The sequence below is a fragment of the Adiantum capillus-veneris genome, chromosome 3 (assembly GCF_014529385.1).
Source record: "Adiantum capillus-veneris isolate H3 chromosome 3, ASM1452938v2, whole genome shotgun sequence".
NCBI classification, from domain to species: Eukaryota; Viridiplantae; Streptophyta; class Polypodiopsida; order Polypodiales; family Pteridaceae; genus Adiantum; species Adiantum capillus-veneris.
This window is the reverse complement of record NC_140933.1, coordinates 118,017,706-118,034,191: the sequence shown is the minus strand read 5'-3', so window position 1 is coordinate 118,034,191 and position 16,486 is coordinate 118,017,706. Positions and strand designations below refer to the sequence as shown.

The 16,486-nt window shown below is 42.1% G+C and overlaps 1 protein-coding gene across 5 annotated transcripts in view; it reads right to left on the bottom strand.

Moving 5' to 3' along the window:
* Window positions 1–4,877: 4,877 nt before the first annotated feature.
* LOC147461569 (zeaxanthin 7,8(7',8')-cleavage dioxygenase, chromoplastic-like) overlaps window positions 4,878–16,486 on the bottom strand; it is an 88,724-nt gene continuing 77,115 nt past the window's right edge. Inside the window, exons 2-5 of one of the 5 annotated variants that reach the window (XR_015187618.1) lie at window positions 6,232–7,980; window positions 5,802–6,142; window positions 5,499–5,718; window positions 4,878–5,359 (exon numbers count right to left, since the gene is read on the bottom strand). Coding sequence is in view for 2 of the 5 variants with exons in the window: in XM_086509078.1 (XP_086365204.1) it covers window positions 5,281–5,359 (79 nt within the window). In the remaining 3 variants the exon portion in view is untranslated. Of the gene's footprint in view, window positions 5,360–5,388; window positions 5,719–5,801; window positions 7,981–16,486 lie in introns of those variants that run through there. The other 4 variants (XR_015187617.1, XR_015187619.1, XM_086509078.1 and 1 more) reach the window with 4 other exon arrangements.

Genomic DNA, 16,486 nt, shown 5'->3' with positions numbered 1-16,486 from the left:
TAGATACCTCATTTTGGAAAGAGCTGGTTTAACCCAACAATGGCCATCATACTTTTAATCCATCCCTAATGTAATGGAAATGGCTTTTGAACTTTGAGAATAACGGAATTAGGAGAATTAGAGTGAGCATTTTTGTGAGACTACTTTGAGAACATAGAGGGTGAACTTAATTAGAGATAGCAAAATAACCATAATACTTAATTAACTTGGCATGAACAATACTTTTGCAAGAGAGAGAGTTAGAGAACTTGACAACAGCAACATCTAAGGACTGGATTTATGCGGAGCCGGGCCCCCCTCCAATAGGCTTTTTTATTATAGATTCTCCCATCAAGAGAGACTCGGTACAATACAATGTTTGTGTTCCTTGTGACCTAGGTGATGCAATGAAGATGGAAAGCTTTGTGCATCATGAGCATAACATAAAATTTGTAAAAGCATTTAACCATCCCGAGCCTCACTTCCAAGGCCTCAAACACCTTCAAAGATGGAGAGTGCTAGCGGAGAATGAGGGTAGGGAAGAGGAAGAAGAAACATTCATAGGACAAAGAAATAGTTCCTCACTTATCATCACTCTTCTTGCTTAGCATATATAATAGCATAGTAATGAAGATGGAGAAGATGGCAAGCTTAAGCATTGGAGCATGGCTCTTGGTTGGATTTTCATTCCATGGCCAAGAGTGTTGGTGTAGGCTCTCAACTTCTCATCAAGCTTGGAGAAGGAGATGGGCTCTTGCACTTTGCACTTCACACAATGAGTGTTTGTATGTGTGTGTGTGTGTGTGTGTGTGTGTGTGTGTGTGTGTGTGTGTGTGTGAGAGAGAGAGAGAGAGAGAGAGAGAGAGAGAGAGAGTATACTCCCCAAGCTAGTCCCCTTCCTTGCTTTGGTCGACCCCCTCTTCTAGCTCATGGTGGAAGCTCATTGGACCCCTCAAGTCTGGCCAATCACGTGCAGCAGAGTGCATATCAAGCAAGCATGCTAGCCTTGGGACAAGTGTCCTCCTTTCCCCTTTGAGAGAGAGGGCTTGAAAATTCTTTAAACAATTAATTAAATAAGTAAATCCTCATCGGACCCCTCTTTAGCCTAGCCAATAGGATTCAGGCACCCCATGTGGCTAAGCATAGGGAGAGCTTGACATGTGTCCTTGTTCCCCTTGAGGAAGGGGTGTCCTTTGGGTGAGTGGGGGTTGGTCAAATCATTCCCCTAGCTTTGGGGATCACCCCCTCCTTTGTAGGGCACTTTTTGACTCAAGCTCATCAAGCACCTTACCCCCTCCAAGCATGGAAAGCTTCTCAAGCACCTTAGTCATCAAGTGCAAGCTTAGCAAGAGTATGGGCTCTCTCTCACTCATGCCCCTAGCTTCAAGGGCTCGCCCCCTCCTGATAGGAATTGATTTGGACCTTCAAGCACATGCCTAGCTTAAGTTGCACCTTAGCTATGAAGCATCTCATGCACTTTTGGTTATCAAGCACCTCATGCATAGGCCTAGCTTTAACCTAAGGTCTAAGGACTTTACACAAACCTTTGGAAGTCTTTAATGAAGCTAACCCCAAGGTTTTTAAGCTCCATTAGCTAGCCTTGCTCTTTGACATACCATCTCTCATTTGGATCCCTTTAACCTTGGCCCCATGTTGAGACAGATCCATAAGCACATGCCTATATTCTAACCCTTGTTCCTGTCTATTCTCCCACATTAAATGATCAGTTTAATATGAGAAAATCATTTGTGTTGGTTAAATATTAGATTTTATGACATTACCTCTCTCTTGAAATCGTAGTCGTCCTCGACTATGAGGTAGAAGAGATAAGGCCTTAGCCATTAGTCGATGTTTCTTAGCGGGTAGAGGATTCCTCTTTACCCTACGACATCATTCCAAGATGGATGACTAATCCATTTGGTGGTTGGGAGACGTAGCTGCCGCAAGCATGTCTGCTCTTTAGTCCATTTCATTCTCCCAAAATAGAGTGATAAATTCTACTTGGTGTTTGAGAGATGTCGTCATCGCAAACATGATTCTAAGCATTCATACTACTTAAATTTGTGCACAATAAAAAGAGAATTCATCTTATGAGACAAAAACATTGGTTATTTAGAAGAAACGTGTACATTTGCTTACTCTAATATAGCATTGTAAGCATTGACAAGGTTCATACTATCCTTAAGCTGTATTCCTTGCATCCATCTAGCATCTTCAAAAGGATAATTTTTGAACTTAATGAGATACCGTCGGATAATCTTACCATGTCATAGTACCTTGTCTTCATGCCGAAGGATAGCTTCGGGTTGTAGCACCTCTTCTTAGTCTTCGATTTCTGGGTTCAATAATTGGTTCGCTTGGGGGCTCTCCTTTGTAGGGCTTAAGTAGACTTATGTGAAAAGCATTGTGTATGAGACAATGGTTAGTCTTCAACTTATTATTTTCTATGTTAAGAATATATCAATGCTTTCAAAAAGGTATTCCTAACGGCTTGAAAAAAATTAAAAGGTATTCCTGATTCAAAGATAACCTCAACAACCAAAACGATGTGCTAGTCTATAGCACTTAGAAACGCGCAATGATGAAGCACATATATTTGCAATAGTATTAGCTAGAATTGATAGATAGAACATTGAGAGAGAGAGAGAGAGAGAGAGGACACTTTAAAGAGAAGAAAACGCTAAAGAAAAAACAAAGAAAAAGAGAAACACCTCTCATATGGACACAAAAGCATGCCTTTTAAACTTTCCACCTTCATTTGTCTTTTCATTTCCTAAACTCACCCTTCACTTATGCACTTAATATCTTTTGAAAGAATTTTTATTTTTTTAAGATTGGGAGACCTAATGACATTGAAATATTCTTTTGTTCTAGGTTAATTAGTGGGTCCTTGTAACTCTTTTCATTTCGTTTAGAGTCTCGAGGAGCTTTCTTCGGGTGATTGTGTTAGAATGCCAATGTAACCTTTTACCTTGTTGATTTAATGGGTGGCTAATGTTGTTAGATTTTAGTATGCAAAACTCATACTTGCTATTCATATGTGCCAATGCATCTGTATAATTGCAACCACTATTCGAGTGAAATCATTTTTAGAGGCCTACACAATTCCTTTTAGTGACTCGAGAGTGTTCCAAAAGGAAAATTTGAAAAATTGAGCTAATTTCTAACATTCATACACTATTTTTCTCAATATCTAAGCTAGGTTTTTCCTTTTTCTCCTTTAAACAAGGCGAGGAGTCACGAAGGCCTTTAAACATGGTGAGGACCCACAAAGGCTCAACTTAGATTTTCCTCAAAATAAACAAGGTAAGGAGTCACAAAGGCATGCTCAAGTTAAGGGGCAATGAGAGTGTAGACGGGCGTAATTTTTTGTGGCGAGCATTTTTCGACGAGCGCTTTTTTGAAATCCCATAAGAAAATTCCAAAAAGGTTCTCTCTCTCTCTCTCTCTCTCTCTCTTTTAATAGTTTCCTACAATGTTTGATCAATCTGCTTCTTCTTCATCATCATGTGCTTCTCTCTCTCTCTCTCACACACACACACACTCACACACCCACCCACCCACACACACACACACACATTGAAAAACACTCCTCGATCAAACATTCATCATTTATAAATCTCTCCCTCTCTCTTGCCTCTTTCATGTACACTCATACAAGCACATAAATGCACCCAAATCATTGCACACATAGTCTTCTCAAATGTAGTGATATATGTTGTGGGCAGCAACCTTTTTGTTACACTTATGTTCACTCTTACACATGCACATTTGTATACAAACACAAGAAATTATACCCATAGCAGAGCACACACACTCTTTTTAAACATCATGATATACACCGTGCAACATGATTATCCATCAACCACACAATGATACATGCAAAAAAAACGTTTGCAACAAGCCAATTTCAACGATTAACACTCCATAATAATCAAATATAATTTTGAAAGACATTGAACAACATTTAAAGATTACAATAACAAAACCACAAACTAACATTAAAAGGATGTAAAGTAAACAACTTAAAACAACAACTACAATAAGACAAATATGGATCAAAACAAAATACTACAATATGCTAATATAGTGTCAAGGGCTTATTTCTCTAACATTAGCAAGAAAATGTGAAATCTAGTTGTCCTCATCACTAGTGTCATTCAATGTCATTGTTGGCTTTGTTGTTGTTGTTGGTTCCATTGGCTTGTCCCTTGTCCTTGCGCAGCAATGTATGTCACCCACACTTATACCCAAGCTTCCACATGTCGTTTGAAGGCTGCACACTCCTGTGGGGTGCGAAAACCATGTTCCCTCCAAATCATGATTGCATTGTTGGCTAGAGTGGCAACTTACTCGATATCCCCTTTGATTGGATGTGCATTGAAATCAGGTCTTGCATGGCATTGAATATGTCCCTTGTGGCCTCGTTGACTGACAAAGAGCGTCTGTGTAGTTGTGTGAACTCTGTGTTATGCATACAACATTCATAGCATATACATTGTTGAGAATGTAATTAGCGTGCACATTGTCGATGGGATCGACACCGGGGGGGGTCGTTGAACACGCTGATCAAGTTGTCTGCGATTTCTCTTAGGCATGGTAAATATGTGAATGAGAGAAAACTAAAGGAACAACTTTTGAAAATAGATACTTAGAGAAACTTGTGAATGAATGAATGAATGAAAATAGTATTTTTTGGCTATTTATAAAGAACCCCCCATGCATTTTTATTTCAAAGGTCATTTGCACCATGTGCTCCGTATATTTTCACATAAATAAAGCGGATAATTTTTTTTCACTAAAAGATTAACCACCTTTGATTGACTTACCTTCAACAATTAAACATAGTTATAAAAAACAAAACATAGTGGCAAGCACATAGCACATGGTGCTCATCGAAAATTAAAACATAGTATGATTAACCAGTAAGTTTTGGTGTACCATTACATAGAGAATAAGTTCATATGGGTAATTAATACAAATTGGGACCCAGTCGCTGCAAATCTTGTGGCGGTTGCACTACTAGGGACGTGTGTATGTGGGGGCCCCATGGGTAGTGTGGGAAATATTGTCAATAGAGCGGTTTGGTCAACCTGGAACAATAGCTAGAGGTCTACTTGGAGGAGGAGAAAATGGCACAATTGACTCCTGGTAACATCATAAAGGAGATGGAGGTGACTGTGATTGTGCTGAATGTGATACCTCATCCATATGCAGAGTTGATCCTAGACCATTGATCCTAGACCAATAGGAAGCTGCTGCTGCGGTTGAACACGTGCCAAAAACAATTTGTGATCCTGATCAATGCTGACGTAATGTTGTTGTAGACGCTCGCACTCCTCCATTGCCAAGCCACCACAACCTGCAAGACAATCCAAAACTGCATCCCCAAACTTTGTGAAGGTACCCAACAACCACTTGTTTATGATAACACAAACATTAGGAAACATTTCAATGGCATAGTAGCGGACTTTTCTCAATGGCAAAAATCGAGCATGGAAGTGCCCTCCTCAACTTACCGAGCAAAGTACTCGCTCTTCTCCACTCCATATCAAAATGGTGCTCCAAGAGCATTTAGAGTCCATGGCAAGTCCCTAAGTGGCTCTCGGATCATGTCACTTTATCAAACTCAAACCTATTGTTGTCAACTGCCATATCTCTTGCCTGACGATCATATAGTGGAATCACTAGAAGGCCTTCAATTTTATGTGTGAACATGACCAGGAACAAGGTCTCGACCTACAATATGGTTATCGTTTAAAACAAAAAAACACCAATATCTAGCAATCATGAAATTTGTGGAGAAATGGTTCTCAACTTACTGGACTGTGAAGTCATCTATCACAGCGTATGTGCATGACATCATTTGAAGAAAAATGGTGCGAAGATGGAAAAATTGCACAAGCGGGCCTCCTCAGTGATGAGTGCCGAGTGGTCTGCTCGAAACGCCACGACTATTGCGCCATTCGGTAGTAAAAACTTTTTAGCTGAGGTGAACACATTGGCAATGAACTCGGCAGAGAATACATTCCATCAAGGTATGCCACCAATGCTGACATCAAGTTTGCAATGTGTAGGTCGCACCCCTCTAAGCCACTAATTAGGCTCCATTTTGAGGGAGTGTGAGGGAGAACCAATCAAACTTGGGATCCCTTGAAGGCTCCTGAAGTACAAAATACCATGTAAAAGAAGATTGTTTGAGTGCTTATCACTTCAAAATTGAAATTAGATGCCAGAGTGTCATAAACTGACTCAAAAGAGTTTTTTGGATCCATGAGAGCCTTTCGTAGATAGTATAATCAACAAGTACTGTGAGATGTACTGGGACTACTCCAACGCCTCTAATTTTTTCCATTTCTGCATCAGAGTGAGATGAAACTATGCTAAACACAAAATTTACTCAAATGTTAGGTATGACCGAACCTTTAAAAAAAGCATTGATTTGTGGTGGTGTTTCTTACCTAGTGGAGGCAAGTGGTTTGAGTGGCCGAACCAATACTGGGTGGCTGCCCTCGCTTTGCCCGGTAGCAATGGATATGGTTCTCTCGCGACCCCGAGATCTCAAAGCATGGGAAGGACTAGATCTTCGTGAATCCAAGTGACGTTCGGAGTCACCTTGCTCATAAGTGATCTTGATGTTCCCTCCTTTCACTCAAAAACTCCTCCAAGAACTCCAAAAAAGTGCTGATGACTGGTCGTCCTCTCTTCTTACCTTGTTAAGGCCTGTTCACTGCAATTTTTGGGCTTTGACATCCCTTGGTCATGCTAGGGGAAATGACATCGATGGGAGGTTGATTGATGGTGACATTTTTACTTTTGTCCTTTCCTTTAACCTTCTTATGCAATTTTGTAAGTCTAAAAAAAATGAGGACACTATAGCAAACCAAATACATTAGTTAAACAAGAAAAACATTACTTATTGTTGTATGCTTCAGCTTCGTCTTTGGGAAACTCGCCATCCACATAGTCTAAAAACCATGGATAGTCTCTCCACATTTCTTTACCATGGAGCTTCTCTATCCAATCGTAGGGATAGACGTTCTCCTCTCTCTCAGACTCCACCCACGTGTTGCTAGGATGCTTGGGTATGGAATGTTAAAACTTATCTTAAGGACGCCTAACCACCATCTATAAATAACACGAGGAATAACTCCATCATTCAAAACACACGATTGTAATATTACATTCTAATAAAATTGTATAGTTCAATACTCGTATAGCAAGTGTTAGACAATACATGCAAAATGCGGTTGCTCCTCTGCACTGTGTGTGGCTTGTATGGCTTGCTTCCACCACACAAAAGCCTTGCCAAAGTGCTTTTGTTGACAATCCTATAGTGCCTCGCCAAGCGACATGCCGCAATCGTGTGTGGTGCGTGCATGTAGCTTTTTCAACATGGAATTCTCAGTCTCCATCTTCTCTGTCACACTAAATATACCCATGTACTCTAAGTATTAGTAATGTTGCAATACTAGATTAGACCTCGTACTCTAATGATACTATGCTCACCTTTGAAGCTACCACCAATATACGTGCATTCTCAACCATTGCAAAAATGGTTTCTCCTGCGTCAAAATAGATGCCTCCATCAACGACACATTGCACTTGGCCAATATATTGATCAACCAACATTTTCTACAATTTACCATTGGTTAAAATTTTAATAGATTAAGGAGAACAAAGAGTGCTTTCCAAAGCAGATAATACTTACTCCGCATGACTAATGCGTGCTTATGCAACCTGGAAGACTCTGGAGGGGATCAATTTTTAGCCCCTCTCTCCCCAATCCACAAAAGAGATGCATTTTTGAAAAAAATTCGTGTCATTCTTAGGACTGGCTATGACCGCTATCTCTAATCTCTTATGCACAAAAAAATTCTTGGTCTCTTTCACAGCCAAATCATAGCTTGCCTTGTAATCATCTTCGTGTATGTGGTACTCTCTACTCCCCTTGATTAGAAAATTATGTGCTTTTTGCCGATACATTGCACTGAACTCTTCCTGCAATACCAAATGCCAAAACAAAGTGATTTCCAAGAAAAAAGATCCATGTACTTACCTAATGTGTGCGTATTATAAAATTAGAAATACCTTCCACAATAGTTGCGCTAGCAAAGACATAGGTAGTCTAAAACTTTTTGAACGGTTCATTGCCGTCCCACAAAGTATCCTCTCAAATTTTGCCCTATCTTCTTCATTGAATTTGTCCAATAAGGACTATGGGTCGACAAGTGCTAATTTTTGCATCATAAATATGTAGTGGATAGTGGTGTGAGGCACATGGACTCATGTCACCCTATTTTTGAATGTAAAATTATATTAGCAATTAATAACCCAAGTGCACAAATAGAAGTGTGAAGAAACTCACTTATTAATCATGCCGAGCTCCAACAAATTTTTTGCCATCTTTACAGGGCTACACTTCACAAGCGTGCAGTCAACCTTTAGTGTAGAGAATTCATACAATCGCTCCCGCAATGCCCAATCTTTCCACACATGGAGATGATGGTTGCCTTCCTATACAATGAACATTTTCTCCTCCATGTGAGAGAGCTTGAGTATGTCTCTAATTTGGTCATCAAATGTGGCCGACATCACTAACTCTCTCCTATAAGTGCCACGTCTATCGAATGGTATAGGATCTTATTTGAGAAAAGCTTTGAATACAATGAAACGAGTCATCATGGGATGGTAACCTCTTTCGGCTATAGAGGTCGTTAGTTCTACCACACAATAATCATTTTTTCTAATGGCCGGATTGACCAAAAGGCCACATAGAGGGATGCATGGCAATAGGTGATTGTATGGCACAACACGTGCATCAATCATCCTGATGAGGTGTGGCTATCAACGATAGATCCAATGAGATTGATAAGAGGTTCATTACCCGTGTTTTTGGCTTCTATGGTCGTCGACGTGACTGACTTGTCAAAGGAGGTACATGCACTACCATCAATACGAATGCTCTAATCGCAAATATTGTTGCGAGAGAGAAACCACTCTCTTGAGTGGTGTGCAGAGGTGGATTGTCATCTCCTCTTAGCGGTCCATTCGTTTGGACTGTTTTCTTGTTAGTATTAGCATTTTCTTTATGATTGGGGTGCTTGTGGCTTTCAAAAAAAGGTGGAGAGTGAGAGCGAGAGAAGAGAGAATAGAAAATTTAAGGGTGGGGGAAGAAGGTTTGAGAGAAATTTGAAGGAAAAAGGGATCGAAAGGAAGGGCACTATTTATGCAAAGAGATAAGAAAGGGGTAAAGAAATGAGAAAGGTGTGCTTTTGTGGAGGTAACTAAGGCTTGAGAGAAAGGTAGTATGTAGAGAGTGGAAGTGAGAAAGAAAAAAAAGGAGGAGGGGTCCCTTCTATAAGCAAAGGAGAGGGCCGCAGGGGGGGGGGGGGGGGGGGGGGGCGGGACCTGAGAGAGGGGGCACATGGTCAAAGGGGGCGGGCAGCCACATGTGAAGGAGTACGAGCGGAAGTGCGACGCGAGAGAGAGTGTGAGAAGAAGAGCACAACGATATGGTGAACTCGCTCTTTTTGTAATGTGTAGAGCATAGTGAGTTCTTATTAGGTTTTTACAAAAGAATATGTGTACATACCTGGCGGCCTGCCCACTTACCTGGGCGACCACATTGGGCTTTATACCCCAACAACCTCCCACTTAAAGTCCAATGTGGTACTTTAAGTGTGAGAGAAGCTACTATACAAGCTAATATACAAGAGATGTAGAGAAGTGATGTACTACCCTACACCTAACTGCTTGCGAAAATGCGCAAAGCTCTCTGAGGGAAGTCATTTTGTAAGTAGATCAGCAAGATTTTCTGTGGTGTGAACTTTGACAAGCTGAAGTTGCTTATCCTCGAGCATTTCCCTAATGAAATGATACTTCACATCCACATGCTTTGTCTTTGAGTGATAAACTGGATTGCAAGCCAATTGTATAGCACTTTGACTATCACAATATAACATAGGCATCTCTTCTTTGATTCCCAAATCTGTTACTAGTCGATTAAGCCAAATTGATTCTTTGCATGCCTCTGATGCTGCAACATATTCAGCCTCTGTAGTAGACTGAGTAACACAATCTTGTAATCTAGAACGCCATGATACTGCTCCACCAGCCAATGTAAAGACATACCCTGACGTAGACCTTCGGTTGTCTAAGTCACCTGCATAATCTGAGTCTGTAAAACCCTTTACACTTAGCTCCTGACTCCCATAGCATATACGCATACTCTTTGTAGCTTTCAGGTATCTCAATATTCCTTTCACTGCTTCCCAATGTTTCTTGCCTGGGTTTGACATGTATCGACTTACTACTCCCACTGCAAATGCAATGTCTGGGCGAGTAGCAATCATTGCATACATCAAACTACCCACTGCAGACGCATATGGAATCTTATCCATTTCAGCCTGTTCTTCTTCAGACACAGGACAATCTTGTTTGCTAAGTTTCACATATGGTGGCAATGGAACACTCAGTGCCTTTCCCTTCTCCATATTGAAACGTTGCAAAACCTTGTCAATATACTCTGTTTGAGATAACCAAATCAACTTCTTTGATCTGTCTCTCTCAATGCGCATACCAAGTATATGAATTGCCTCACCCATGTCTTTCATGTCAAACGATTTTGCCATCTTTGACTTCAAAGCTGAAATTTCTTCCAAGTGCTTGCCAGCAATCAACATGTCATCCACATACAAAATAAGGATCAGCCAACTGCCATCCTTAGCCTTCTTTGTATATAGACAGTGATCGAACTCACTACGTTTGTAGCCTTGAGAAAGCATAAACTTGTGGAATTTATGGTACCATGCCCTCGGTGATTGTTTTAAGCCATAAAGACTCTTTAACAACTGGCATACCCAATCTTCCTTGCCTTTCTCAACAAACCCTTCTGGCTGCTGCATGTAAATTTCCACATCTAAATCACCATGCAAGAACGTTGTCTTGACATCCATTTGGTGCAACACCAAATCTAATATGGCAACCAATGCAAGAAAGCATCTCAATGTAGTCATCTTGACCACCGGAGAGAAGACTTTCTCAAAGTCAATGCCTTGTTCTTGCTTAAAGCCCTTGGCAACAAGCCTTGCTTTGTACTTTGGCTGACTATCATGAGCGGTGATCTTATACCTGTAAACCCATTTACAGGGTAGAGCCTTTTTGCCCCGTGGTAATTTAACTAGCTTCCATGTCTGGTTTTTATGCAGAGATGTCATCTCTGACTGCATGGCCAATTGCCAATTCCCGGAGTCCTTCATTTGCACTGCTTCCTTGTAACATGAAGGCTCATTGCAATCAGTCAACATGACATAGTTCATAGATGGAACAAACCTATCAGGAGGTCGCGTGACACGTCCAGATCTACGCACAATAGGTGGCTCGGGCTCAGCCACAACCTGTGGTTCCACTCTATCCTGTCCGTGCTCCTCTTGAGCCCTGACATTTTGTCTTGCACGTGCAGGTCCATCTTCTTGGAAGACAACTCTTCTAATCTCCTCAACTCTCTCTGGTTTAGAATGATATTTGGATTCATTAAAGTGAACATCATTGCTGCGGACAACCTTTCTGGATTCGGGATCCCAAAGTCTGTACCCCATCTCACCAGAATTACCATAGCCTAGAAAGATGAACTTTCTACTTTTTGGCTCAAGTTTGTTCCTAAATTCCTTTGGAACGTGAGTATATGCCTCACAACCAAAGACTCTGAGATACTTGTATGAGGGCACCTTGCCTGACCATACCATCTTTGGCACTGAATCCTTCTGCAAAACCTTGCTAGCAGATCTATTTACAAGATGAACAGCTGTTGATACAGCTTCAGCCCAAAACCCATTCGGCAGCTGTGCATTAGACAACATACTTCTGACCTTCTCTTGTATGGTCCTATTCATCCTCTCAGCAACACCATTTTGAGGAGGATTGTAAGGAGCAGTAAGTTCACGTTTTATACCTTTTGACTCACAAAAGTCCTGAAAGGCCTTTGAAACATACTCTCCACCATTGTCAGTGTGTAAGCATTTAAGCTTCTTGCCACTCTGATTCTCCACAAGTGTCACAAACGTTTTGAAAACACTAAACGCTTCATCCTTGTGCTTGAGAAAGTAAACCTATACTTTCCTCGAGTAATCATCGATAAATGTCATAAAGTAAGAAGCTCCCCCTAGAGATAGGTTAGGCATAGGTCCACACAAATCACTATGAACAAGTGCCAACTGTGTATCTCTTCTACTGCTTCTATGCTTATGTGGCTGCTGTGTTTGCTTACCATACAGACAATGTTCACAGAATTCAAAATCATTAAATGAAAAGCCAGGCAAATAACCAGAACGAGACAAGATTTCCATTCCCTTCTTGGACATATGTCCTAACCGGCTATGCCACAAAGAAACGTTCGGCTGCTCGGTTACATTGATTACATTTTTAGAGACATTTGATACATAAATCATGTAAAGTCCTCCAGACTTTACTCCATGTGCTACTGTCATAGAACCCTTGGATATCTTCCACATGTTCTGTCCAAAAGTGATGACGTAGCCAGCATCATCAAGTAAACCTGTGCTGATCAAGCTCTTTGTAATTGCGGGAACATGTCTCACATTCTTCAGCGTGAAAGAAGAGCCATTCTGAAACTTCAATTGAACATCTCCAACACCTAAGATCTCACATGTCTGCCCATTGCCTAGCTGAACATGATCTTTAGTGGGCACATAAGAGGTAAACCACTCCTTGTTTGGAGACACATGAAGTGATGCCCCTGAGTCTATAATCCAATCACTTAGTGCATTTCCAACAGATGCTGTAAGAAGAGCTGAGTCCATTGTATTCTTCAAGAAGTAGCTGTCTCCTGACACTAGACTGTCATCCTCTGCAACTGTGTTTGTCACATTTATTTCTTGAATCTTCACTGAGGACTTGTTCTTCTCACCATGGTCTTCAGCTTTCTCTTTGCCTTTTTCTGCTTTCCATTCTCTGCAGTCTCTTTTCATGTGACCCTTCTTGCCACAATGGTAGCATTCTATGTCACTCTTTCCTTTAGCACTGCGGGACTTGCTACGAGACTGATTCCTCTTTCCACCTTTGTACTTTTCTTTGGTCCTTCCCCTGACAACTAAGGCTGTTCCTTTGCCTTTGTCCATTGTATTTCTATTGGTTTCTTCAGTAAGCAGACTTCCTTCTACACCTGCTATGTTCAAACCATCTGGAGGTGCAAAATTACTCAAAATTGTGCGAAAAGTGTCCCAACTTTCCGGCAATGTGATCAATAGGAACATAGCTCTAACAGGTTCATCAAACTTGACACCTTGAGCTGACAACTGACTATAGATTGTGTTGAATTCATTCAGATGATTGGACATAGGTGTCCCTTCTTTCATCTTCACGTCAACAAGCTTCTTAAGCCAGTATACCTGTGAAGCTGCACTCTGCTTCTCATAAAGATCACTCATCTTTAACCATGCTTGATAAGCCGACATCTCGTCTGCTACATTGAAGTAAACGCTTTTTCTGCCAAAGTCAGCATAATGGTAGAAAGTGCCAATTCATCCATTTCGCTCCATTCATCTTCGTCCATATCTTCTGGTTTTATCCCCTTGAGCTTTATAGGTTTTATCTGCTTCTTTTGTACCAACACGTGCCAAATCTGCTTCTTCCACAATGGGAAATTGGTTCCATCCAGCTTCTTGATATTGTAAAGAGCAGTGTCCTGTGATCCAGCCATAGATACGCTTCACAGTAGTTTACTTTCCCGGGAAAAATTCGGCAGAGTTTCCCCTGTAAACTAACCTCTGAACCAATATCAACCTGTCAAATGAACCAAGAAAGCTTCAGATTCTGCTGAAATTTTGGCAGAGTCTCCTCTGTAAAATGGCTCTGGTGTACTAAAAACAGACCAAAAACAGCTCAAAAAAACCACTGTCTCTCTGACACTGTAAGCTGTGGGTAAACCTGTCCTGCACCTGTACTGTCTCTGACTGTCCTATCACTGTCCTGTAAGCATAGACTGCGACAATGCCTCAACGGCAGTAAAGCAAAGATGCAATCCCAACTGTCTAACTCAAAGTCAATACATCCTAGCTGCCTATCTAAGGGTGCTCGAGGGATCGCTCCAAAACCTGTATCACCGGAAGGATCTCAACATTCGAGAATCCCCCAGCTCAATAAAACCTCACTCGACCCTCAACAAAGGCTGCAGTAAATTTGACAGTACATAGACTTCCCACAAAGTCATACATCCACAAATTTCCCACTGTATGCTGTTATCGCTGCGGCGGTTGTTTGCTGCGTGACTCACAGCCAACAAACCCTCAACATACATACATCATCTCTGACAATACATCCCATGTGGAAGTACCTGCAATGTCAGGATGAAATCTGGAATATCAAGCAGCAAACACAAGCTACCTGATGAACTAGTGGATGTCGCCTACAGACTGTGTGTAGATGCGCCCGTGTCGTATGTGACATGCCTCCAAGAACTGTGAGCCGTCCTTCGATGTGTAGACAGCCACAAATCAACACTCTGGGAGTGTCGATATCCTCAGCACCTACAGTCGTACGCCGAAAACCCCAAATTTGCAGAGTCGGATCTGCACCCGTCGAGACCACGTAGTCGAAAATGACCTGCGCAGACCTTTGTCGAAGCCGAACGGTGGCCGAGATGACCTCAGAATGAAATTCTGACAACACCGAGCCCTTCGGGCTCGCCCACGAGATTTGGGGCCGTGCCTTCGCTTGTCGAATTTCACTCCAATATGAGCTGGTGACGCTAGCCTCCTACAGTGCTGCCCCGAGCCTCGATCTGAGCTCTGATACCAGTTGAAGGAGTACGAGCGAAAGTGCGACGCGAGAGAGAGTGCGAGAAGAAGAGCACAACGATATGGTGAACTCGCTCTTTTTGTAATGTGTAGAGCATAGTGAGTTCTTATTAGGTTTTTACAAAAGAATATGTGTACATACTTGGCGGCCCGCCCACTTACCTGGGCGACCACATTGGGCTTTATACCCCAACAACATGGTCAAAAAGGGAAGGAGGGGCCACGTGGGTCCACACAGGCTATCGCTTGTGTGGACTGCGGACGACTCACAGTCCAAGCAGAGAGCCACACAAACGAGGGCGTGTCCCATGTCCATGTGGCATGCCATATGACCCATGATGGTCCATTTGGCATGCCCCATAGGCACTGCGATTACGTGGCACCTACATGGCATGGCATGTGGACCACTATGGGCCATGTTGGTGCAACCAAATTTGGTCCGTGCTGGGAAGTGTGCTATACAATGCTGAAGTTGGGATGCTAGAGCATGTATGAAGGCCTTGTGCAGGCAGGTGGCAATGAAAATATATGCTTTTGAAAGCAGTTTTTTAGGCCAGGAAGCCCTCCAAAGTGGGCTCATTGTGATGGTAGTCAAAGTGCCCGAGATGCCAAGTAGGTGCTCTAGAATGTGGTTTTTAAGATTCTCTAGGAGCCCGTCTAGATGGCTCGTCAAACAGAGCCCCGATTTGAAAGATATTAAAGTTCTAATTTAAAAGCCTTTGCAGATCCCCGATGGACAGGGAAGATGGGGACATATGGTCAGAGTTGATGTCAGTGTATAGGCACATGAAGCTCGAGTTGTGGAGCATGCCGATCCTTTTGATTCGTCGATCAGAGTCCGGATGGGAAGGTTATGGCTATTTAAAATTTTGCCGAGGGCCGGGTGTATGCCACATTATCCGCATTAAAAGGCGTGCCATCGTGTGTTTTTTTTGGCCTTGACTAAGTTTGGCAAGGTAGCAGACACTATGTGGAGTCAGTAGAAATTGATAGCTTGCAGATCAAAATCATGAGCGATTGGATACACCAAGGTGAATGTGATGCGATCACAAATATTTTGTCATTTTTTTGGCGGTTTCGATTGATGAGCTCGAAAAATTGGAGTGATATTTTTTTTTTCCACGGTTGCAAACCGGCAAGACGGAGTTCTAGTGCATTGACGTGTTGGGTGTTTGGCAGTTTTGGCATGGGGGAGCACCGATAGCACGGAAACCATATGTTCAAGTGCCTAATTTTGTGAATACCAAAGTAAAGGTTGGTTGGGGGCGCAAAAAATGGATTTTCTTAATATGAAAAGCAGAGTCCCAACGTGGACTTATGGGACAAGGGCAAAAGAGATTATATGTGGATAGTATAAGGTTTTTCCTTGGGGAATTAAAAAAGAGGAAAAGGAAGCAACGATGGCGCCACAATTGCTCCTTCGGTGGAAAAAAAAAGGAGGGAGAGGGTTTTTTTTTTTTTTTGGGTGTGTTTTTCAAAGGAGGAAAGAGACGAGGGCTCCCCAATCTTCTTGGGTAGCTCCATTGTGAAGGTAGAGAGGAGGCAAGGCGAGGGATTCTTGTGCTTGGTCCTTCGAGCTCTGTTGTGTGTGGGGTGAGGAGTCAAAGAGGAGACATTGTTGTCTCGCTGCCTCAGAGGTGTGTTCTTGAGTGCGGGGAAGCTATAGGGAAAGGTTGGCGAGCCAGTTTTTG